Genomic DNA, 25,318 nt, shown 5'->3' on the forward strand with positions numbered 1-25,318 from the left:
GAAACATTAGAGCTACGAAATAGTTCTATTGTTGAAGTAGAGGTACATTGGCACTACTTTTGCAAAATAGACCAAAAAAAGAAAAAACGCTTTCCACAACGATTAATGAATATTATAATATAATATAAGTACAATAATTAAATAAGTAATTCAATGGTACAATCCATTCGCCTACAAATATTAACTTTATAATGCTGTACAGTTAAAATTTTTGGAATAATCACTGCTCGTAAAAAATATACTACAGTCTACAGTCTATACTAGGGCAGCTTATCGCCAAAACTGTTTTAAAGGTGTAAAGAATTAAAATTTCTTATAATATACCTCACTCTCCAAACAATACACTAGGTCATTGATTATATAATCAAGGTATAGTAGGTACCTAATATTTAAGCATTAAGGTTGTGGAACCATTGATAGGAAATGAACATCCAACTATATTACATCTATCATTTTTTTACAAAATAAGTAATGGCTCTGCATATATTCTTTTTCCCCAAAGTTGCCAGCTGTGAGTATAGGGTAAGTCAAGATTACAGTACCAGTTTGAAGGACCCCTAAGAACATTAGTAGTCAAAACCCTGAAATTTTTCAGGCCGACTTCCTAAGCTGAAATTGGCCTCCTAAGTTTGTGTAAAATTTGATCGTTTATTTTTTGAGATATTTAATACTTTATCATAATAAAGATCTTCGAACGAGCAATAGGTACCTAATTAATAATGTAAACCTCGTACTGATGTACTCATACTCACAGTCACAGTATAGTACCTATAGTAACTTGGTAAGTAGGTATAGGATGTGTGACAGAAGGGACCAGTTTATATATAACTACTTAGGACTTAGGTATGTGTTCAAATTCAATGTTAATCAGTCAAACCTAACATGGCGATAATTTATTGCTGAGTGGAAGGGGATCCTAAGTTGCTCCCCATCGGTAGATACAATACAAGTATTTGACGAGTACCGCTTCCTTTTGTTCTCTCCAACTAGGAAACCATTTCGCATTTAGAGGAAACTGGCAACTCTATTCACTTTGCATAAAGTTTTGTTTGCTATGTTCTCCATAGAGGGAAGATTATCAGAAAGGGTACGAGAGCTGGTGGTACATAGCTTATATGCTAAAAATGTTGCACAATCATGAGATTAACGATCTTACCGTAAACCTTCTCAACAAGAACTGCGTCGTTCGTTTTGGAGTAGGTACATACATAACAGGTAAAAGAAAATTGCTTTTCTGTAGATATGTAGGAAATTTCTAGAGAGCAAACATGTAGTGAAGAATCAAACCAGTTTACATCATATTATTTTTAATATTTAAGTCAGAAACAATTAAGCTTAATTCGTATGTCATTAAACTTAAACAAACATTGTACACATTGAGCTTTCGTATAGTGTTAACAGAACTTAGAACTAAATACTGCAGACATATTTGTAGTGCAAGCAAATTCGCATTTTTGAAAGCAACCCCATATTCTTATTCAAAACAAATCAATCAAGTATATAAATAATAAAAATAGCTACCATCATTTGATTGATTATCCCATTTTATGAATGATGTACCTACCAGTTGTATCTACTTACTTTGGTTATTATTGTTCATAAAGCACATTAATGATACAATGCAACACGTAGAGATGTGAGATAATTTTAAAATGTTTATGAGATATACTTTAAAATGAGAATCAAGAGTTAGAATAAAGAAATTTATTATAAATTTCGGGCACTTAGTGCTTATGTTGTTATCCTTTTATGTACTTAGTTTTCAAAGCAGTCATCACGAAAAAATAATGCAGCTATGGTCGCTCAAAGGCTCATATTGATTTAATCAGGTTTGTTCCTCCAAGAAAAAAATTTGACTATTTATTGGTATAATTATTTGTTACAATCTTGGCTAGAAAATCGCTACACCAACTGTCTGATGTCTATAAAAAGTGGAAACAGAACAAATGACATAACATTAACAATTTTAAAATTCCAATGTCTTTATTGCAGCGATGCAATGTTTAAAATTTGCACTCCTCTTATATGCATCTAAACTAGCTTTAATGTACTTATATCGATACCCTGTATTGTAAATTCTGGTCGTTCTAATTTGTTGGTTTTATTCGTTAAAGAGCAGCACCTTTACTTACATAGTAATCCAGGATTCCTTACCTATGTATGTGTGCGTCACTTTTACTATTATAATAGCTCATGTGCCAGATTAAAATCCAAGATGCCTAATTCATGTTAAGAATTAAGTACGACTAGTATTTTATTATGATTTCAATAATTAAATAATAAATTTATTGCTAATATAAGCTAGTACGAAGTTGCACAGTTACCTACGCTAAATTATAAAGTATATGTACATATAAATAAATACTGATACAATTATAACTTAATTTAGTTGTAGATACTAATAAGCTTAAATAAACAAAAACAATAACAAATGAAAGTAATACAATAAAAGGATCTAATAGTAAGAAAAAAAGTAAATAAATTATTATAAATATTAAAACATTGTACCATCAAAAGAATTATTTTACACCTTACAGTCTACTAGGTACATTAAACAGCCTGATTTGTTGCTTGACGACCGTTCATGTTAAAGCAACTTATATCCCTGCTGCCACCAAATCTTTTATAATTACATGGAAATAATGTTGAAACATATTTGGCCTGAAATAAAACAAAGTATGAAGGAAAAAGAATCTAGTTTGCATCTTTTATGAGAAGTGAGATGATTAAAATCTGCACCTCAGTTAGTGATAATCACTGTTTTAAAAGTGCAGAACGAACTGGCGAAAAATTCCTATTTTAAGAATCTTACACTATCTTAGACAGCGTGCTGTACTTTCTGGAGCCTAAACATGCTACAGTTTAGCTAAGCCGAAATCTATATACTCGTAAGTATCTACTTAAAAGTATTCTGCTAAAATAATAAAGGTCTTATGTAAAAGGTAGTCTCAACATTGTAACCTACATAATGGCGCCAAACATTTCTGGGCGATTTTGATGAGCATTAACAGAAGTGTACATTTTGAAGCTCCTCTTACACTACGAACAAAGCAAAGTGTCTACTGTAATAATATATCTCAAGACATTATATGCACTATAAAGTAATAAACATTTAAATAGAAAATGTTAATATAGCATGCTTGTGTTAGTATATTTAGGCTAGGATGGTATGGGATCGTATTCTTCTCGGTATATCTCATTAGTGGATGGTTTAGTTTTGTTAGTGTAGTCCGCAACAAAAACAGCCTAAGAAACAATAGCCATTAGAACTATGCCATTGAATTGTATAAGCGCGTCTGTTTTTTTAACCCTCTTAAGGCATAATAGAATATCGTGCAAGAAAGAAATATTTCCCATGTTTTCATTTGACAAGACAAACCAGATAAAATTGATTACACATGGCAATTCTACCCAATGGAGTGATATCCCATAAAGTTTTTTTACTCTATGGATATACCTACGGCTCAAGCATTATGTTCTTCTGTTGTCACAGCAATTTCGTTATTAGACTCGCTTTGTCAGAGCTTTTACAGTCTGCGCAAATTTAAAGATCCCTGAAGACCTAGAAAAGTATAAACTAACAAACTTAGGCTTAGTGACAGCCATAACTAAGCAGAAAAGGGCGTAGCGTCATAAAATTAATTGTATGGATTCCTTCAACTTTGGCGATACATAAAGACTTCTGAGAAGATTTTTTTGTGAGTGAAGAACTCCCAGAGTTATCTCGGCGAGTGGAGGAAGTTATCCGACCCTGAAAGAAGGTAGCTGCGTTCTTGCTCAACATTATGACGGCAAACAAGAAACGGAGACAGGTGGTCGTTTGGAGGTCTAGTCTCCAATTTATTGCTGTAACACTAATGGAAAATTTTTAATATGTTGTTATATAACTAATGTCCCCACAAAAACCTTGAAAATTTTGAAGAAAAGATGATACACGACTGTCTTAAATACTGTTGATGGTGTTGTAGAGCGTTGCTAATCCAATCTGATAAACTCATTACTATAGGGAGTTTTACCGTCTCCTTCGATCCCAAAATTGACGACCAGCTAACCAAAAATAGAATTACTCGTTTTCACCGCCATTCTGTATAATGTTGTTTGTTAGGCGGTTTACTTCCGGTATGCGTTTTTTTTTTTGTTTAAAATGTCAGCTAACTTCACCAAGCAGTTCATCAATTTTAGAAGACATATTGATGTATGTTGTGGTGTGTCCAAATCAATGGAGATTTTGTTTCTTAAAAGCCCCACTTTCAATTCTACTGACATCATGCTTCCTAACATTATGTTACGTTCGACATGCTTACTATGCATCCATATAATTAGTAACTTACCACAAGAATTGCAGTTATTGCCCCAATAAGAAAACCAGAAAGAACATCACTCCAGTGATGTTTATAATCTGACACCCTCGTCATTCCTGTGTAAATAGATGAGGTGATTGCGATAAATTGAAGAGTATGCCTCAATAGTTTTGATCCGTCCCACGTCATCCTAGCTTGCAGGTAAATCTATAAAAAATAAATTCAAATCGTCGCAGGTCACGATTAAAAGTAGGTACATACAGCAAAATACACCATCGAATACATCGAAAAAGACGAATGACCCGATGGAAACGACAGCCTAAAAAATACGGTTACCCCCGCAACGAAAAATTTTACCTCACCTCATTTCTTTTAAAATCCGTTTTGTATCTGAATACAAAGGATTCGTGCAATGGAACTCTTCGTGGTACACAAAATGGTTCTTCGGATCGTTACAGTCTATACTTGGTAAACACACTGTGTAAAAATGCGGCCTTAAACGACCGATAGTGTATTTCATGACATCGGTTGTCAATTGTGAACAAGCTGCCCCAAAACAGAAAACCCCAACAACACAGTACGTGTTCCACACCCAATAAGGAAATTTGCGCCCTAGAATGGTAAATTCTCGCTTTCTGTCGCTAAAGTAGCAGTTGCAAAATTCCGTTACCATCATCTGCAATAAAAAAAATTATATCAGTGATTTTGAAGAATTACTCTTATATGTAGGTATATTCTTTATCGCATCAGAACGTTATGAAAAAGAAAGCAATAGTCTTTATTAAAATAGTGGTCTGTTACTTTATGTGAAACAAGTACCCCAATGAAGAGCAGATAATAAAGAAATACAATAATATAAAGACTTTACTTCAATACCAGTACCTATTACAGACTTGTGTGCACTAAAACTTGACCCGGGGATCATGCTTAACGACTTATTTCCTGGTGTAATTCAATATAGTCCGGGCGAGAATTTTCAGATCTTAACTTCTAACGGCAAATCTTGAGACATTTTGGTGACAAGTGTTTTTAGGGTAATTGGACCCTGCTGAATCCGATTTTGCCTGTCACCACCTCGAATTCCGGCTGCTAAGGCCTTAAATCAAGATTGCGCCCAAAATGGCGACTAAAACTCACTTTAAAATTTGTTGTTGTTGTAACCAAAGATATTATCATGATATTTATCTAGTACCTACATACGTTTAATTATTTATTACTATTGTATAAAAAAATATGTAGCCAAAGACAAATTAAGATGGTGGTCAAAATGACGGTAGAAACTTGTGTTAACTAATTGCTTTAGTTGCAAAGAAAAAATTTGCATTTTTTACATGGGGTTGGTTCAAATAGGTTAAAATGAGTTATTGTCTACCCACCATTGTTAATAATAACAATTTGCGAAAAAAATAAAACAAAATGGTTCCCAAAATGCGGATATTTATATGACTTTTGATGATATTTTATTAGCAATTATCGAAATCTTTTTGAGTGGGTTAAGGAGGTATTAATAATTATCTTATAAGATCCTTATAAAATTTTTTTTGTTTTACAAATAGAACGCCAAATATTGTTTATACAGCGTTTGAAACGCACGCGTAATTTAGGACCTTCCATCACGGCGACGACGCAACGCGCGCAAAATTACCGATAGCGCGAATCTGCTGGCTACTGGCTACATGCTAGGTTCAATTATTATACTCGTATACCAAGTTCGAAATATTTTGACTCTGGGTGTGCCGTGCCGTGCCAAAAGCATGCCAAAGTTTGGTACATTGTGGTTGCAACAAAGGGTGCAAAACTAACATGTGCAAGTGCCGGAGAACTGTAAATTTGAAAGGCAAACGCATGCTGTTGCCAATGTAAAAAGCGTTTGCACCAACAACAAAAGCGAAGAAACTCAGCTTGTGCAATCTTCGGATTCAAGTGACGAATCCGAATAAAGTCTAGGTAATGTTTTTGCTCATTTATATTTTTTTAAGTGTTTTCGATTTATTTTTTTATACAGAGTTTGTATACGGTAATAAATAATATGAAATTAAACGAAAATAATGATTTTAATACTACCTGTAGGTATATCGCAATCGCATACAAAGAGTCCACCTAAGCGCGATCTTGTCCGCCATTTTTGAAAAAGTGTAAGTAAAGCCTTCAAAATTTTTCATAAAGTAGTACCAGGTAAGTGGCAAAACGTATGTGCTACATAAAAATCATCATAATATTTTTGTTTTCAACAAGAAAAAAATGTAAAGTTAGAACCTTTATAAAGCGCTTTACAGAATTTCTCGCCCGGACTAATACTCCAATGAAGAAAATTTTTCAATACCTAATAATAAAAACTCTATTCCATATTTAGTTATCTGGATATAAGCGGCGTTTGCTTCCTAATGGGTTTGGTTTGTAGTTTCGTTTGTCAATATAGCAACAGGTTGTTAATATTTCCGTTTTTTATATCCATTTCGAGTGTAAAACGCAACGAATTGATCATTTTTACATTATTATCGTAACCAAGACAAAATTTCCCTAAACAATTTAATTTAAGGGTAATATTCAGGACAGATACAGAACGAATTTAGTCGCAAGCAATATTCCTAAGCAATTCTGTAATTTAATTGTAGGTAAATTTCGAGTCTTACTTTGATTGATCCAGCCCCCCCCCCTCTACTCAAAATAAACTTTAAAAAACCGCAATTGCTTCTAAAAAAGCTGAAATGAATATATAAACTTGAACTAAGTACATAAGAAAATGTGATCCCAAAAAGACCTTGACGCCAAATGCTAGGTTATATAAGGTATAAATTGATTCTTGGACATTCTTAATTAACACATTACATACAGATATAATATGTAAATTGCTTTAACGAGATTTTAATTCAACATATACCTGTAGCGTAATACATGGAGAACTGAAAGTAATTAATTAAAGTATTAATTGGAGCATCTGCCACTGCAAACATTGTACCTGCGCCTACGAAAACTTATCTCAATCATTTAAGCATGCAAGGTAAAAATGTACAGGAAGGATTTATTCGCATACATAGATCATAGACTTCACGTTGTATGTACATACGTTCTACGTCTAAACTACGCCATGCGGACGTTTTGTTTGGTGGTTATTTTTTAACGAGTAAATGTGGTAGTTTTTAGATTAAACGCAAATCTGATCATATTTGAATTGGAGGGCAATTTTATTTTGTATCAGAATTATTTATTGGGTGTTTATTTTGTTTATTTCATTGTACATTTTGATTTTCGTGTTAAAAGATTAAGGTTATTTTATTCATCTGGAATTATTTGTGTAGTATTTGTGAGTATTTATCTCATGTTTTTCTCCGGTCATCGCTGCAGAAGCTAATTAGTTTCAATAGCACGTGCTATCGCTGAAGTAAGCAGATGCTAATCCTTCGAAGACGCAGTATTGTGGTAAGGAAGGAGGAACGGAAGTAAGAAAGGAAACTTTGATCACGGCCTTTAGGTCTAGCTTGTTTAGTGTTGGCCGTTTGAAATGTAACTGTTGGTTTTGGTGTATTGCTGTATTTGAGCGTATTTGAAAAGGCAGCCTGTCTTGTTTAATTGTAAAGTATCAAAGGCCCAATGCTATAATTGTAATTACAACGACACCAGTGTCATTTAAATCGAGATTTAGCATCGAGAATATCATCAGATTATGGTTTTTGATTCATATATATGTGCTCCGGTTTGATGAAAAGTGCAATTATGACCGGATGGTAAGAATTATTTACCTTGGGGAAAATCATTCCATCTCTCGATAAATTAATTTGGCAAATAAGTAGTTGATAACGATTGGAACAACAATGGTATCCATGGAATTTATTCGGAGAATAAAGTTATTGAGAAGTGGAAAAAAGGCCTTAATGTAATTAAAACTGTATTTAAATTAAATTTGTTCTATCGATCGCTCGTTCCGTCGTATTTGTTTTTCTGACACTGACCGCCCATATTTCATCCAGTCATCAGGTGATTGTGATGTGATTTTAACGTAACGTAACCGGGTAACCCGTTACAACCATTTGATTCATACTTTGCTACGTAATATCCTCACATCCACTCATTACCATAATAGCCACAAAGTATTGTGTATTGTATCAAAGTAAATAATGGATGTACAATATAATGAAAATGAAATATTTATACTCGTATATCTACCATCAGTAGGTATACAACCGCCCGTATACAAAAAAACAAAAATCAATAGAACAGCGATTGAAAATGAAGGCAATGTAGTTTCGCTTCTGATGTAATGTCGTTTCAAGGTAAATAGACAATTAGTTATACCCGCGGGAAAACTAGCTGTGCTTTATTCAGTAAGTAGGTGCCTTTTGTGCAGTGACGACCTTTTTGATTAGAATCAGAATCTACGAGGATGCTCTACTTAAACTTGCACTTAATAACTTTAGTAACCCTGATGTGGTCTTCTACACACGCATACGGTTTTCATCAGAAAGAAAATTATACCTGGACATTGTCGTGCGTTTCACGTTTAATTGAGCGCCTCTTTGTCATTGGAGAGACAATCTACACTGTTTCAGATACTCCTGATGAAGACCACATCGTTCACACCCTGCGCAATCCTTTAATCTCCGTGGATCCATTCAGCAAAGCATATCCGACTGGAGATAGTTATGCGACCAACTGGGTGATACAAGCGGATAGCGCGAAGTCTGTCATCGAAATTATGAATTTGATCGTAGCGAGCACCTTTTGGAATAGTACTCTATCGCCACGTGGAAAATTCGTTTTCGTTCTGCCTATCCAGCAATAACTTAACGGTGATTTTTATGAAGCTGTGGAGGTGCGGCATTTTGAATGCAGTCGTTGCGATTCGAGGCCTGCAAGCGGTTGAATTTTATACCTGCAATCCTCACCATGGTAACAATTGTGGAAAAACGGCGACTAATTTCCAACTTGAGAGGTGCACATTTGAAGAACTGCGTGTGACGTTCCAGAGGGATTTAAGGACTTTCTACGATTGCCCGGCATATTATGTAGTTCCAGATATTGGCTTGCATCAGTATACAAAAAAGATATGCGCGGGAACACGTTGTCACACTGGCATGCTCGTGTTAAAAACGGTTAGTGAGAAGCTTAATTTGCGAATAGTGCCAGTTCTCAATCACTATAAAATAGTAAACAATTCTGACTTGGTTATCTACCCCGGAATACGACAATTAAAAGACTATTTGGACGAGAGTTTAACAATCGAGACCACTAAGACGTTCTTTGTTGTCCCCCCTCCACTAAAAGTGCCTTTGATACAAATGCTTGGGTTTATTTTCAAAAAGCAAACATGGCTCCTTGTTCTAGTTTTCCTAATATTGAAAATAGTGCTGTGGTGGTTCTCGCTTTTAAGTATTAATCCCAGCCATAGAGGCATAAGACTATTGGAAGCATTTACCGACGTAGGTAGTAGCCATCCTCCTAGGTAGTGCAATAAGCAGAGTTGTGAAGAAGGATCTACTGAAGTGACTGCTGTTAGTTTTCTTATTTTACTGCATGCACATTCAAATTGCGTTTACATCGAACCTCTTCAATCTTTTAACAATCGAAAAACACGAAGGGGCGATTAAAAGCATTGAAGAATTGGCCGATTCCGACCTTCCCATATGTTCACCGGATATTTATCGGCAAGAGATGGACAACGCGACTTCCGAAAACAATACGTTTACGAAACTTGTACGTAAAATGAGGTACTATCCAATTGATTCAAGACCATATCCACACGAGCGCGCAATTGATCAGCGAGAATTTTGCCCCTTACAGGAATTCCGTATACTTTTACCCCCAAATCCGAACAGCCACAATGCCACCCCCCAGATGAAGAGGTATAAATCTAATGAGCGAAAAAAGCAGAAACATTTTCTGTCCTGCCCTGTATACCTACGGTGCATGGCAAATTGGATCTGATTGGCGGTAAAACAGTTTTAAGATAGTCTCCATGTTAGATTTTTTATTCATGTCCAAGATTTATTTCAGGAGTTGTGTATCTTTGTAATTTTCGGACGAAGCCACCGAGTCTCTCAGATTAAAAAATTTTATTTCAATATTGGGATTTTTCGTCTAGCGAATTCCTGATTTCTACGAGGAGAGATTGTAGAATTCAAAATTTAAAGGTTGATTTGTTATGTGCTAGTTGGACTTTTGGTCTTTAGCGGGTAGTGTAGTGAACGCATCACAAGGCACACAGCAATGCCTCCTCATAAAAAGAACAAAATATTCTGAATTACATGGTAATCCCTCTGTTTCAAACAATTATGTAAAGTAAACAATGGTAAAATGGGATTATAATCACATGATGAGATGATGTGGAAAAGACGATTATGGAAGTCTGTACTTTACTTTATATGTGCAGGTAAGTTCCTGCAATATGCATTTAAAGTAATAAGTGGGAAGACTCTCTGTGCTATATAATCTGCCCAATTGGCAAAGTAAACGTACTTACTTTTAAGTACGAAATTCAATTAAAAAATAGCTATAGTTTCACGTTTTACGTGAATATTGCTTGTAGGCTTGGGGAGAATGCAGATAAGTGGCACCGAACACTCGTGTAAGTGAAGTATCTAATTGGCAGTTTAGCTACAAGGCATTTTGCATTTTTTTCTGTTCATGATTGCGGTTGATTAAAACCAAGAGAAAACAAAAAATTAAAAAGTTAAAACAAATGGAATTGCATTTCAGTACGGGGATATGTTGTTTATGCATGTTTTATATTCTATACGTAAAAGCTTTCGGCAATATCCTTATGGATTCGATGATCATTAAAAATGACGGTAGTTTGTTGACAACTTAATTAAGTGTATACCACAATATACCTTGCGAGTTCATCTGATCGCACCAAAACGATATACAAACCTATAATTAAAGTTAAAAACAACTCAATGATACGATTCATATCTGGAACAATAAATAAATACTCATCGAGATAATCAGCTTAAGTTGGGAAATGGAAAGTTGACGTAGAAAAACTAGTTTTAAAATTATTGGTAAATCACACCATATATTATACTATTTTTTCACCTCGAACTACTCGTCGACGTTTTTTCTATTTTGAGTTTTTAAATTAAACCGCTATATTAATCATGATTACCGTAGGCCTGCGGTTTTTACTTTTTTTCTTGCACACTTTCGATGTTTCCTAATTGTAATTTATACCTATGCCTCTTGAAACAGTATCAATCAGTTGCAATTACTCAAACGCGGAAAATTATACTGTAAATCTTGTTTAACAAGTTCTCATCATTATGTTGATTAATTTAATATTAAAATGTATAATGCCACAAATTATCGGACGGTCATTAATAAAAACGATCAGCTCTCATTTAACACGTTAGGAGAGAAAATGCTAGGAAAAATTAAACTAATTAAGGGGGAGGTTTAGTGTCTTTATCAATCCACTTATTCAATATCAACTAATTAAGTGTTCTGTATGCAAGGTTTGCCCCCCTCGTTAGCGAGGGGGCAAATTTTTATGTAGAACTAATGATTGTAATTTTAACCCCGTGTTATGGATTGCAACCCCCACCAGTTTTTTAATTGGATGAGGGATTAAGTGAATCATAATTTGGAAGTAATGTTCATTATTTAGACGACTGTTTTTTGCATAGATCGATTAGTTAGCCAAATAACGCGATTTAAAGTTTCAATGTTTCAAAACTAATAAAAGCTCAAAAAGGTACGAATGTATTACTCGAAATGACCTCCACTACTATTCTTTGCCCCAGTTTTCGTTGGGACACCTTGCAGAACGCAAAAAATCAATAAAGGTAGTGCACGATTTGATGAAAATTTACCAACAAAATTTAAAATTTGCAGGACTAGGCGCTATAATACGGTTTTGTTGTAAAAATTGTGAAATGAACGCTTTCCCCTTCGAAATGATCGCCGTCCTCTACTCCGCATCTTTCAAATTTCCCATTGTTAGAAGCAGTACTGGAGGTCACTCTCTGTCAAGTTTTCGATTTCTGTTTCCAGAGGAACTGCTTTACTTCTGGAGGATTATCACAATTTCCAACTATAGTACTACCGACAGTTTGGCACTCAGGAACCCAGTCGACGCATATCGTAGAAGACGATCATCATCGTCTTGGTTTTTTTTTTCATCGTGGGTGAAGAAGGACTCTTCCAGTCGTCAACCGGCGGGGGCGGCGGTTGGTTGTGGGGTTGTATTGGAAAACCTATGTCTCATCGTAGGTTATCATATTTTTAAGGAAATATGGTTTCCCTGAGATGGGCACTTAATCACCGCAAACAACCTACCAAATTTGCAACAGTTTCATCTGTGAGAGATTTGCGATGACGGTGATGATGAAAAAGTGGGGGTCATTTTTTTACCTCAATGCAATTACTAACGTGCGGGTCGTAAAAATTTAATTGAGGCATTATACATTCTTCGCATCCACCCGAATCATGATCGCGCATTTTTCTTGTCTAGATTCACCTCCTCCGGCTTCGTCTGGTCACCCATCCCAAAAGTACTTGGTAGTAGCAAGCATTTACAAAGTACAGAATCAAGTGAAACAAGTTGAATAACAGGGGGGGGGGGGCAACAAAACTCATAGTGCAATTTTCCTTTAGGAAAATGCGCTAAAAACATTTCTGCACAGACATATATCAAATAAAACCATATTATTGGTTCGTGCTATATTTTCCGCCGTAATATATTTTTTTTAGTTTATAGGCCAATTTCCTTAAGAAAAGGTCGGAATCATTGTAACTATCCATAAAAAAAAAATGCTTTAAAGCACCCTCTCTGTTACGCTACGACAGCTACGTGTTTCATTGGTACTGTAACGGAAGCTTTCATTTTGAATTTAAATGTTTCGATTTTTCTCCACAAATATGTTAGAATTTTTCTGGTTCTAAAAAATGTCAAGGTTCTGAAGTGTCTTCCCAAACAAATTTTGGTCGTAAAGAATTTATCTGAATGATTGGAGTCAACAAAATATGTGTCATTTTTACGCAGGGGTTTTCATTGAGCCCTTGTTCTCTGAAGGTTTTTGGCGTCTAGATATCGGGTGTAGCGGCAGGATTGCAGTCGTTTCAATAAATATATAAAATTACATTTCTTAGCCTATCGCAAAGATAAACACACCGTGGAAATCTTTGATTCGGCTTATTTTGAAATGATTAACACCCGCGCAGGATTGCTAGGAAAAAAGACACTAACCAATAAAAAATTTAGATATTGCCATTTTGAAGTTAATTCGTCATTTGAGGGCGTAAAAAATTTACTCAGTATTTAAAAAAGGGGATCAATCAGAGTTGAAAAAAAAGAGATGAAAACTCTCAGCTATCGAGGAGAAATTGCACGATTTTAATTAAAAGGGAAATATGAATTTTTTCAGTAGAAAAATTGGAATTAGTTCTGTGGTTCGAGAAAAGTGAAAGTTGCGAAAAATTTGTACGTCATGTTATCGACCGAAGAAGTTCCGTTTTTAATATACAAAAAGGAATTACTATTACTGCATAAAAATGAGAGAAGATTTAAAAATTAGTTAAATGCAGAGTTGCAAAAGTAAATAAACGACTTGTTTCGAAGGCGAAAGTAAATGTATTGATTGAACATATTCCTTATTACGTGTTAAAAAAACTGCATAAACTGCAGAACTGCAAAAACTAGATAGCTGGCAGTAGTTCAATCGGTCTTATGGTTGGAGACATTTTTGAAATTATCTTTTTGTGCCTGTTCTTACTAAAGATTTTCTCCAATTACACAGTTACAACTAACAAGTAAAAAATTCAAATTGAAGTAAACCTATTACAAGAAAAATTCTACTTTGGCGAGTTTTTCAGATGCAGTTTTCCTAAAAGAAAAAAATCTGATAACATCTGAAACATCACTATAGATTGTATAACCACCAAGCTGCATCTAGCAGTTAAGAAAATCAATTCTTTCCATGAACAAGAAGACTTGTAGCCCCTGTAGGTTAGTTCCATTTATTTATGTAAGTATTCAAGACTTAATGTAGAAAGGATTTGTATAAAATTTTCTATCAATTTGGAATGTCTGATTTACACCGTAATGTGTAAACCGCCGTGCCTATTGAATGGCGAGTAGAAACGAGTTTTAAATGTTGTAGCTAATTTTCAGAGAGGAAAAGGGAAAAATCTGCAGTAAACAAAACCATAAATAGGTAATATTTGTACAGATTTAAGATAGCCGACTGCAAATCACGATTCAATTGATTTTTGTATAGAAATCACAGTTTGAATTCAGAATTCCAAAACTTTGTTAATCAACCCTTAATTGCAACAAAGACCATTGCAGTAGGTACTTAAATTTACGTAGAATCATATCCAGAACAAACCGTTACAAATTATAGAAGAAATAGCTTCCGTTTACTCATTCCAAGTATTTCGTACCTTTGTTCAGTGCAATTATTTATTTTATTTACAAAATCCAAATACTAAATTGACTATACTATTATTTTGTCTTTATTTGTAAGTGGACGGACTTCAACCAAGACACCAACCCACTATACAATTACAAATTAACCGGAATTCGAACCAGTGAGCCTTAGTACCGCACTTCCATTCCACTACGCCGAGCTTTTGGCTTTTATATAATGAAGTTTGTTTATTTAACCTTTCCTTTGTAAAGGGCTTATCGAATTTTTAGTAATTAATTTCATTTCGTTGTATCAAATCGAAATACATTCTCTTGAACATCTGCGTATAGTAATTGTGTCCTCGTTAATAATACTCCTTTCAGCCTGTTTCTAGTCTTATCTGCGAGCTTATCTGCAAAAAGACAGAATTTTACACCTTCAAGCCACGACAGATTACGATAACGATTGCGGATTTTTATTGTAAGGAAGAGGTATGTAAGAATTTCAGAAATTACTACTACGCCACTTCATGTGTCACATTTACTGTTTTCCATTCACACTTAAATTCACACTATTGTTTTAAAATGTACTTGAATTCATTTCGTATTTTACTGCAGTGGTTACCTACCTCCTTCAATATTACTTATTTATAGCATATGCATTTATTGCGGCACATTATTTACCAAAAATGTATAGTCTCTCGTTGCTCAGAATTCGTATGATTGTTATTATTACATACTAGCAATCCCGGCGAACTTCGTTCCACCTTTTGGAAAATCCAGTTTTTTCGCGTACCCCGGTCCCGTTTTTCCCTGTTCCCGTGGGAACTTAAAGGAAGTTTTTTTAGAGCACACCTTCAAAGAAACCTACGTTCTGACTCTTTTCGACTGAATGATTTTTGATAAGGGCTCAGAAAGTTGGGCGGTATAGTTGCTAGAAAACAGTTCCTTTTGCTGAGACTTCTCTCTTCTCTTCTCCCTCCGGCCAACCTACTGATCTTAAAAAGGAGTTGACTTCGGTGGAACTTTTCATTAGATTCCCATGAAGGGTAGAACGTGTCACCTCTCCATTTTCAAAAATTGTACTTGAGACGACTAAAGGCATGCGTATGCAAAATCTGAGACCAGTTGGTTGTCGCATGCAAAAGTCGCCTGGCACACCTTCAAGGTATAGGCTACGTATTGTAAAAAATTCCAGGACTCTAGCTAGGAGCATTGCCCTAAAAGTAGTTAAAAACCACAGAAGTGGGTCCGGACGAACTGACAGAAGGACGGACAAAACGCAAACAATAGCACATTTTTTTTAATTAATACCGTTTTCTTAAATTGCCATCAAACCAAATCTTATTTAAAATTTATAAGCATCTACCTAGAGCTCCTCGAATTTCGAAATGTGCTATTGCCTAATGCGGTATCAGAGCGGTAGGTATGGATAATTCGCCATTGCTGCCAGAAACATTACAGGCACAAAAATACGTCCAAACGCAGCGATACGAAAACATGATCGCAAATTTTTTCGCACTTCTAGTCTTAGAATTGTCAACTTTGGAAATGGGTTTTGGGGCAACTGTTACTTATAAAAATAGTCCATAAAAACAACACCATTAATTGGACTTGGAAAAAAAATTACAGAAAAAACAAGTAAAAATTTTAGATTTTTATGCCTTTGACAGTGCAATCGCTACATCTTTTTACGACAGGATACCGCATAAAGATAGTCAAAACCGGGAACCGGAAGACTATTTTAAAATTAAATTTGTAATTACATGCAGCCAAAGAGATAATGTGAATTTGACGGTACCTCTTCTTATTTTTGTACTAAAATAAAATTACATGTTGTGAGACAAAATAATTCGACGCGCTAAACAGACAGACATTAACGGTCAAACATTTTTGTATTCCCGTGAATGCTAATGAGCGGTTTACCCTCTTCTTAACGTCGTCGTTTTTCATGTCGGGTTTTTTTTTCTTGGCTTGCTTCTGGAACAAAATAGTGTAACTAATTTGACAGACTGTAAAAAAGTAATGAATTTTACTGTCTCAACAAGATGCAGAGATTTTTCTGTACCGTGAAGGTTCGTTATTGGTGGATGTCGGAACATCGGCATTTGCATGCGCTTAATCCAAAAACAACAATTACAATACAAACCAGCTTGTATACGAAGAAGAAAACGATCAAAAAGTAGTACATAATTACTTTATAGTATATGCACAAATAAAAATCATTCATTGTAGGTAACTCGTTTTTACGTGTATAAGGTCGTCCAACTCATGTCTGTCAAGTTTTCAAAAAAATAATGGAAGTACATAATTGAATAGTTTTTTTTTTATTAACGGTCGGCACTTTTATATTTAGGAAATCAAGAAAACGTGTGAGGTGTATCTAGGTATCGACATTGAAATTTAGAGTGTTAATGCATGCACCCATAAATGTCCAGATTAAAGTCATTTGATGTGACAGCGGCGTCTTTACACACTCATTTCCATGAAATTCGTCGTCTTCTATCAAGAAACAGGCAATTACAAATTACCCTAATGAAACTCAGAACGTGTTAATCAGGAGATAGTGCTTGCACGTTCAAATTATTCAAGTTAGTACTGTAAAATTCGGTTGTTTTACAGATTTAAAAAAACAAATCGTTCACGTAGTGTAGTTAAGGAAATGCTCGTAATAGATTGCTGTATAATTTAATAATTGCGGTTTTCTATTTATAGTTGATAATTTAATCTGCAGTAAAGCAGTAAAATTAGATACTTTTAACAGTAGTCACGAAAAGTTCTTCATCAGTCGTGTCTAGTGATTAGGGGAATTTGTGAAAACTATCCCTGTGTTTCAGCGGGTGTCTTTATCCGAAACACCCTATACAGTATGACTCCCTGAAAAAAGTCAGTGCCAATTTTGGCCGCTTAACGACAGCTTTGCGAGAAACGTTCGAGCACGTCAATTTTGAGGATGGAATTGCTCTCCAAAAATTTTAAATGAGTGGTAAACGTTAGATAGTTCGATACGCATGTGTACCTTCGACCCTCGAGCGTAAAAGACGAACAGTCAAACTGAATGCTCCCATGCCACCCTTCATGCCACACTTCATGAAAGATTTACCAAATACCTAATCTGTGGCACAGAGGCGGATTGCCCGGATTTGGTTATATAGTGCTTGTATTGGAAGGGACTAGCTTCCTCTCTAGTAGATACCAAGCCGTAGTGTATGATGATTATGTATCAGGATAGTGTCTAGTGTCAATCGATGACCACAAGGCTCAATTCTCGGCCCTCTATTATTTTTTTTTTCAAGAAATGCCTACTTTCGGTGAATATCATTATTACGCAGCAGATGACAGTCAATTATACTTGTCCTCTGATCTAAACGAAAAAATGGCACGTTATTTGAAAGCCAATTTAATCGTGTGATGACTAATCTGCTTTGCATAAACTTTATTCTTTAAATATCCCCACAAGAAGTAATCTAAAGGACTTAAATCAGGGAAAAAAACCATTTCAAATGCGAATATCTCCGAAACGAATCATTAGAATTTAAAAAGCAAAGCAGATTAGTAATCACGATTAAATTGGCTTTGGCATTTGCCATAGGATTCCATTTAAAATTTTAGGGGTTAAGCTTCCTACGTAGAGGGGTGAAGACTTGGGTTCGTGATTTGTATTCCAAAAGTTGTCCCCCTCGAATACAAAATTGACGTGTTCGAGGATTTTTCGAAATTTCTAAATTTAATACCCTAAAAGCCCTCTGTATACTTCTCGTTGGGCCACTCTGTATATGCAAATACCAGATAATGTCCATTACGATATCGGTCAAAAGCGTAATTTTATGCACAAATTTTATTGGGAGAAAGCCAAAATAGAGTGTTCAATGCCCTAGCTAGACATAATCAATAATGATTTTTTTGGTGTTTAGTATGCTTCAGCGATTCAGTCCAACCCCGAGTCCAACAGATGGATTATGTAATACCCACGCAGTAGATATAATAAGTTTTCAACTATTTGTTACTGACTCTTGCACATATGTACTTACTCCAGATCTGAAATTTTTCTTCTTCCTTTATCACAGGTGCGCTAGGTAAGTCATTTTCTTATCCGACACATGCAGTTGGAGAACATGCTGTACAAATAAAACAAACTGACAAAGCGCGTACAAAAACGCCCCATATATACATAAATATAATTGCCCGGCCCTAAAAGTTTAAACCCTGTGTTTTCGAATTTCCTTACGCAGGTAATTCGAGAGTGCCTTTCGAAATGATGAACCTGATACAAAAAGCTTCTCGAAATGAACAATTTGCATTGATTTGATCAAATTTACTTAATTACATTTAGGATTCCTTTTACAAAGGCAGACAGTCGAAATGCAATAAATACTGGCATCGGCATGAAGTAAAGTTCGATCTTAAATATTTATTAGATACAGTTCCCTGGTCCCTGGCTGTGTTAGCATTAACGATTCTGTTGTAACTTTGCTCTAAAATCAACGTGGGATCTACTGGTGGTACACATTCCAAACCAATTAAAACCGAAGACGCACTGCGTGAAATGCCGACGAGATTTAATTGCTTTGTTTCGAAACTTACAAGTGATCTATATTTGGCCTCAGGTACCGAGATAAGACTTGTAGGCGCTGTAGGTATTGTGTAATTTAATGTATTGATCGCGTGAATAATGCGCACACTAAAACGCTTACGCCCACAGAGATGCGAGAGTTTATCACGTACCTGAAAATAACGTACGATTATTTTCAAAGATGCTATCACATTACCAGTGTCACACCAAGACAGATGGTGTATGTCGTATCGAACGGCACAAAAACGTCGAAGAGCTTTGAAGCTTTTTAGAAAAACGCTACGGCAAGCAAGGGTTTAAGTAACACATCCAGCCTTTTAAAGACCAACACCGAATCATAAAATTGGAATCTCCCAAATTATGAGAGCATGACGTGGCCCATTTTTTTGTGGAGGTAATACGTAAGCGGAAACCCCAATCCAAATTTGATATATCAATCATCTACGAAAAGTGTAAACAGTTTTGCAAACAAACATATTACTTCACTAAATATACAAACAATACTTATTTTCCACAACTGGATACCCAGTAAACGACCACCTTACGTTATTCAAACAAATTTTACAATATAAAAATTAATTTCTTTTTTATGACTATGCATGGGTGTTTGGAATGATTTATACTGAATCTTAAGAATTGGAAGTTGTAGCAAATGATAGTTTCGTAGATATTCAATTACGGTTCCTTTCTGTCCTGTGTCACTTTTCATTATGATATATTTACATTTGCGTTCCATTGTGAAATGCATAATATTTTTTGAAGAGATATAACAATAACTTTTTGACATAATTCAAATTTATATGAAGATTAATAGGGAATTATCAGCTTTCATAAAAAATGGTCTTCTTTATTATTCGACAAACGTGTAATATAGCAAAGTTAAAAACCTAATCAAAATTCCAGTAGGTACAAACACACCTTCCACTACGAGTGTTTTTTGAGGTACATGAAGTTAGCACAGTAGTGGAAGCACTAACGAAATATTACGTGCCAGTCGTTAGTGCTTGATTGTCCACGAAAAAGTAACACAGCAGATCCACCCCTCTTTCTTATAATCTAGGTATACAGGGTGAAAATTTTGTTTGGAACACGGAATAAATATTCAAAACAAAATGATTTTAAAGAAACTTTTTATGACATCCAAAATTAATCCGGTCAAAATAGACATAAAAATAGTGATCAAATAAGAAAAACTCCGACAGAGCTCAATTTTGGTAGAAACCTTGGGTACGCCAGTAGAAATAAAGTGTTCGGTTTTTTTGGATTTTTCTCGAAAAGGGTAAGGTTTATCAAACATATAGCTCAGACAAAATTATAGATCATAAAATTGTCTATTAAAATGGATCTTATACTTCTTTTCCTAAGAATCACCATTCCTAAGATATCGCCTTTCTATAAGTTGAAGGATTTACATACACGTGTTTATTGCATTAATATTAAAAATTTAAAAAAAATAAGAACCTTTATTAATTGAACCTTAGTGTACGCTATTTAATTAAAATAGATAACGAAATGGAAGCACAAACGATAGGGTGCTTTTCAAAAAAAATTTTTTTAGAAACCAAAGGGCTATTATGTCATACAGTTCAAAAAGGAACATTTTACAAAATGTCAATTTAGTGATCAGTTTGGTAAAAAGTTAACTGAAGCCATGGGAAGACCAACAGAAGTACATGGCTTTGAGCAAGCAAGCTACTCCTAACAAAAAATCATTTTTTTAAAATTTCTGATTAACAGCAATTTCCAATCCACTGTCAAGTGAATGTATGGATAGATCATACGAACTATTTTTTCAACCTTTCAAATTAATAGCATCAACTTCTTCAATTAAACAGTTATCATCATGCTTGTAAACAAAACCAGAAAACTCCGATTACATTCAAAGATATGCCAGAAAAACCGATATTTACCGATTTCGTTTAATAGTATATTGAAAGACAAGTGTTACAATGCGACCTATTGTAATACGACTATCTTGTGGCACGAGTGGCGTAGCGAAGCGGAGCCACGAGTGTCCACAAGATAGGAGTATTACAATAAAGCATTGTAACACATGTTTTTTATACTATTTTTTCTATTTCGGGGCTTTAATTTAATTAAAAAGTAATTATCAAAAACTTTAGAATTAATATGTCTTAAGTTGGCAACACCATTTTCGTTGACAAATTTTAAGTTGGCAGCGTAGATAAACACAACACTGACATTTGGAAACTTTAAATTCCGTGAATGATGTGTAATTTTTTATTCGTAGATAAATTTATTTATGGTGGATGTGTAAACTGCTGATTTGGAATGTATTAAGTTCTTCGTGTACCAAAAATCAAGGAAAACACATAAATTTTACGTAATTTGATTTCACATCTGATGATTTGACGTTGACGTTTTGGCGAACTGCCAACTTAGAGATGAAAACTTACCAAAAACAATGTTACAATGGAACTCATTGAAACACTGTTTTTGCCGAAAACAGTTGCACAAAATTCTCATTGTAACACCGAAATAGAAAATAGTTATTTGTGTACCAAGGCCGTAAAAGTGATCTTTTTTGGCCGAAGCTGCTGTTTGTGGCCGAGGCGGTAGCCGAGGCCGCAATTCAGATGAGGCCTAACAAATCACTTTTGGCCAAGGTGCACACAACATTTTTTAGGCGATCATCAAAAAAGAATTCAAAAATTTGCTCATAAACATATTTTTTCTGAAAATCATAGTTATCTTAGACAATTAAAAACAAAGCAATTCCTGTCATATGTAATAAATTATAATTAGCATCTTTGCGTGTGTTTTGTGCGTATCAAAATGGGTGATGGCGACAGTTCAGATACCTAGGTACCCAAAATGAAATTTTGGAAGCTGCAAGCGTTGCGACCCTATGTCATATATGATATAAGAGCAGGCGTTTGAGAGTAAAAGTACAATTGCAACTTCCTCCACTACACAAGATTTTAATAATGTCAAATGCAATAGGTCCTTCGTAACTGTGGCTTCCAAGACCTTATAGTTAACATGCTGTACAATTATTAGAATCCTGATTACCTACTTTGATGGTAGGTATAGGTAGCTACTTGTGTTTTCGGTTAATTGCTGGTGATTCTTCGTATAATAATGTAAGCAACAACATCTTCCTCATGTTTTGGTTCTACACTTCAAAAAGGTCTGCAAGCAGCAAAGATTGAAACGTCAAACTATAATTTTAAATGTGAACATTGTGATTATGCAAAATGGTGTGAAACATTCCTACAAGTCCGAAAATGAAAAAAACGCACGTGGATGGCCCAATCCTTGATGGGGCGAGACCAGATAGACGCTTTGTATCAAACAGATTACTGTTTCTCACACATCAGTTTCAAATAAGTACAGTTTGACAGATGTGTACAATAAAGTAAAGTTTGACAGAAGCGTACAATAAAGTGAAACTGTATGGCCGCAAAAGCGACCATAAAATCAACGTTTTTGTGATGATAGCCTAAAAATATATTTCTTCTGATGTTACTTAGGCAGATACAGAAAAATAAAAAATACTTTCTCACTGATGCCACGTTTTCAGCTTTAAATGACAGCCTTGAAATATTTTTAATAGAAGTTTATTATTATACCTCGTAAGTCGTAATAAAAGTACATACTGTTTTGAGTAGCTGTTGTTATTACACGAATACAACGATGTACGGCACAAAAAAGTTGGAAACTATGTTGGTTTCAACAGGATGGTGGACCCGTGCACATCGCCCTAATTGCAGAAATTTTCCATTTTCCAGGAAATTTCCAGAAAAACAAATTGATCATCGGAAGATATCCAACAAAATAACGTTGGAACGGCGGATCGCAAAACGCAGGCATATTGTGTGAATAATAAAACTACAAGGTTTATGTATTGTGGGTGCCAATTAGCATAATTAAATAGCGTATAATTTTAGTTTGCATTAAAATGAAACAGTGTGCATCATCGAAAATTACAATTTGGTTAAATTTTTGTTTTAACGTGTTCCAGTTATAAAGCCATTATCCATCAAATATACTGATTACAGTACACTTATTGCAGTTGTCACTATGCAATTACATATTACGTAAATGTATTTGTAATGCTGTCCTTGCGTCTTAAACGCTTAATTCATTGCTTCCCTTGGCAATAATCGGTTACAGCATCGAAAGTTTCAAATAAAGTGAATCAGATTCCTTTGTGGAAATAATCTAGTGGCAAGATTCTACCAGAGAAATTTAACTACGCTTTGAATTAATTTGGAGCAATGAAATTGTCGTCAAAAACACAAAATTTCTATTATACAAAATTTGGCCAATGGTAAAAAGGTGTTCATTATGCAACGTATACCATAGTGCACTTACACTATGCGTATACGTATCGACTGTTGTGTTAAAACGTATTAGTTTGATGTGGGTCATTCTACCTTACCATACTATCGCAAACCTCAATTTTTTGTATTTGGGCCAAGTTTTGTGATAAAACCCCTGCTAGAGGTATATGCGGTTTGTTTCGCAATAAAATAGGTGAATGGCCGTATTAATAATAATTTTATAGAGAACGATGGGTACATCATTACGAATTGTCCTAGTGTTATTATGTTATTATTAAATCCTTCCATAAAACATGGACTCCTAGACCCACTGTCTTTGTTAACTACACGCACTGTAATTCTGGGTCATTGTCAGGACGTTTTTCAAGTATTCTACGTAACAAAGAAGGAACCTATATATAAATTCAAAAAACATGACTTATTGTACTTTATTTAATATCGCCCCCTCGACTACAATACCAGGACAAAACTATAATATATGCCCTATGGAGGGCAATTTGTTACTTTTATCCAGAGTTAATTTTTTTTCAAAATATGGCAAAACAATGAATTCGGGTGTGTGTCTTATTATGTTCATCAAGAATTTTTTTTCTAATCAATGTCGTGGGTCTAGTTACTTTTTAACACAAAGCAATTTCCCGAATTGAGCGTGTAGTCAAGGTCGTATTTGTTTACCTTTATAAAAGATATACTATTCCTTGAAATTGTTAGATTAAAGGCCGATTCACATTATCGGTCAGATAATGGTCAGAAGTCAGAACGTGTTCATAAGAAATACACGCTACAGTAATTGACCCCACCGTAACCGGAGCGTGATCTGGCCGTGACGTGACCGATAATGTGAATCGGACTTAAGGAATTTTATTTATTATCAAAGTGCTCATTAATGCGAATGTGACAGTTGCTATATAATTTATTAAGCTTTTCGTTTATTATAGAAAAGATATTATATAATTGTTAGAGATAAAACGGCATTAGAATCAGTAAGAAAAAAATGGTTTTATTTGGTAAAAATGTATTGATTTAAATAAGGAAAATTCTAAGAATTAGTGTGGACGTGGCAATTTGTGTTTTCGTCGTATTGTTATAGTCGTTTTAAGAAATTTAAGTGGTATTTCCGTTTAAATACGGGAAGACGCGAAAACAAGACACCTTTTCGTGGTTCCATAGGCCGAACTGCTGTCCGTAAGCAGTATTTTTTGTACACAACTTTCGACGCCGAGTTACGGTCAGTTTATAGAAGCCTTTTTACCAGTTTCGAGTGCTGATATTTAGAAGAAAAAAAAAGAGGTTTAATTTTGCCCAGTTCGTGGTCTATTTTGTGTTGACGCGTGAAGAAAAATGTCATCAAGTTCAAATTCTTTGTCAAGTTGAAGGCTGGTGTGATTTACGTTTGTGCTGTTTTCGAAGAAGGCGTATGTGCGAACTTTTTGAGTGAATTTGGTTGGAGCGTGTACGGCGACTTCAAGTTTCAGAGGAGGGGTATGGTAACGAAAGATAAGGATAAACTGTACTACGACAGTATCGTGTAAAGGAAGCAGTAAAACCAACTTTATTTTTGTGTCACGTGTCATCAGATGTTTTTAGTTTCCGTCGATCTTGGAGACCATAGAAGATACGACAATGGTTAATAAGTTGCGCAATTAAACAGTTATTATCATACTTTAAAGAAAACCAGAACATTCCGATTACTTCCGAAGAATGCCATAAAAACGGGTATTTGTCGGTGTAGTTTTTATTTTTTTCTGATGTATTTGCCACTTTTTGAGTTGTACAATAAAGCATTGAGAAATGT

The 25,318-nt window shown here is 34.9% G+C and overlaps 1 protein-coding gene across 4 annotated transcripts in view; it reads right to left on the reverse strand.

Moving 5' to 3' along the window:
• Positions 1-2,194: 2,194 nt before the first annotated feature.
• LOC116176073 (putative phosphatidate phosphatase) overlaps positions 2,195-25,318 on the reverse strand; it is a 43,381-nt gene continuing 20,257 nt past the window's right edge. The window contains exons 3-6 of one of the 4 annotated variants that reach the window (XM_031494543.1): positions 4,664-4,977; positions 4,563-4,620; positions 4,332-4,508; positions 2,195-2,661 (exon numbers count right to left, since the gene is read on the reverse strand). In XM_031494543.1, coding sequence (XP_031350403.1) covers positions 2,551-2,661; positions 4,332-4,508; positions 4,563-4,620; positions 4,664-4,977 — 660 coding nt within the window. In that variant the 3' untranslated portion in view covers positions 2,195-2,550. The other 3 variants (XM_031494557.1, XM_031494551.1, XM_031494565.1) reach the window with 3 other exon arrangements.

This window comes from Photinus pyralis, unplaced genomic scaffold, assembly GCF_008802855.1.
Source record: "Photinus pyralis isolate 1611_PpyrPB1 unplaced genomic scaffold, Ppyr1.3 Ppyr1.4_LG1, whole genome shotgun sequence".
NCBI lineage: Eukaryota > Metazoa > Arthropoda > Insecta > Coleoptera > Lampyridae > Photinus > Photinus pyralis.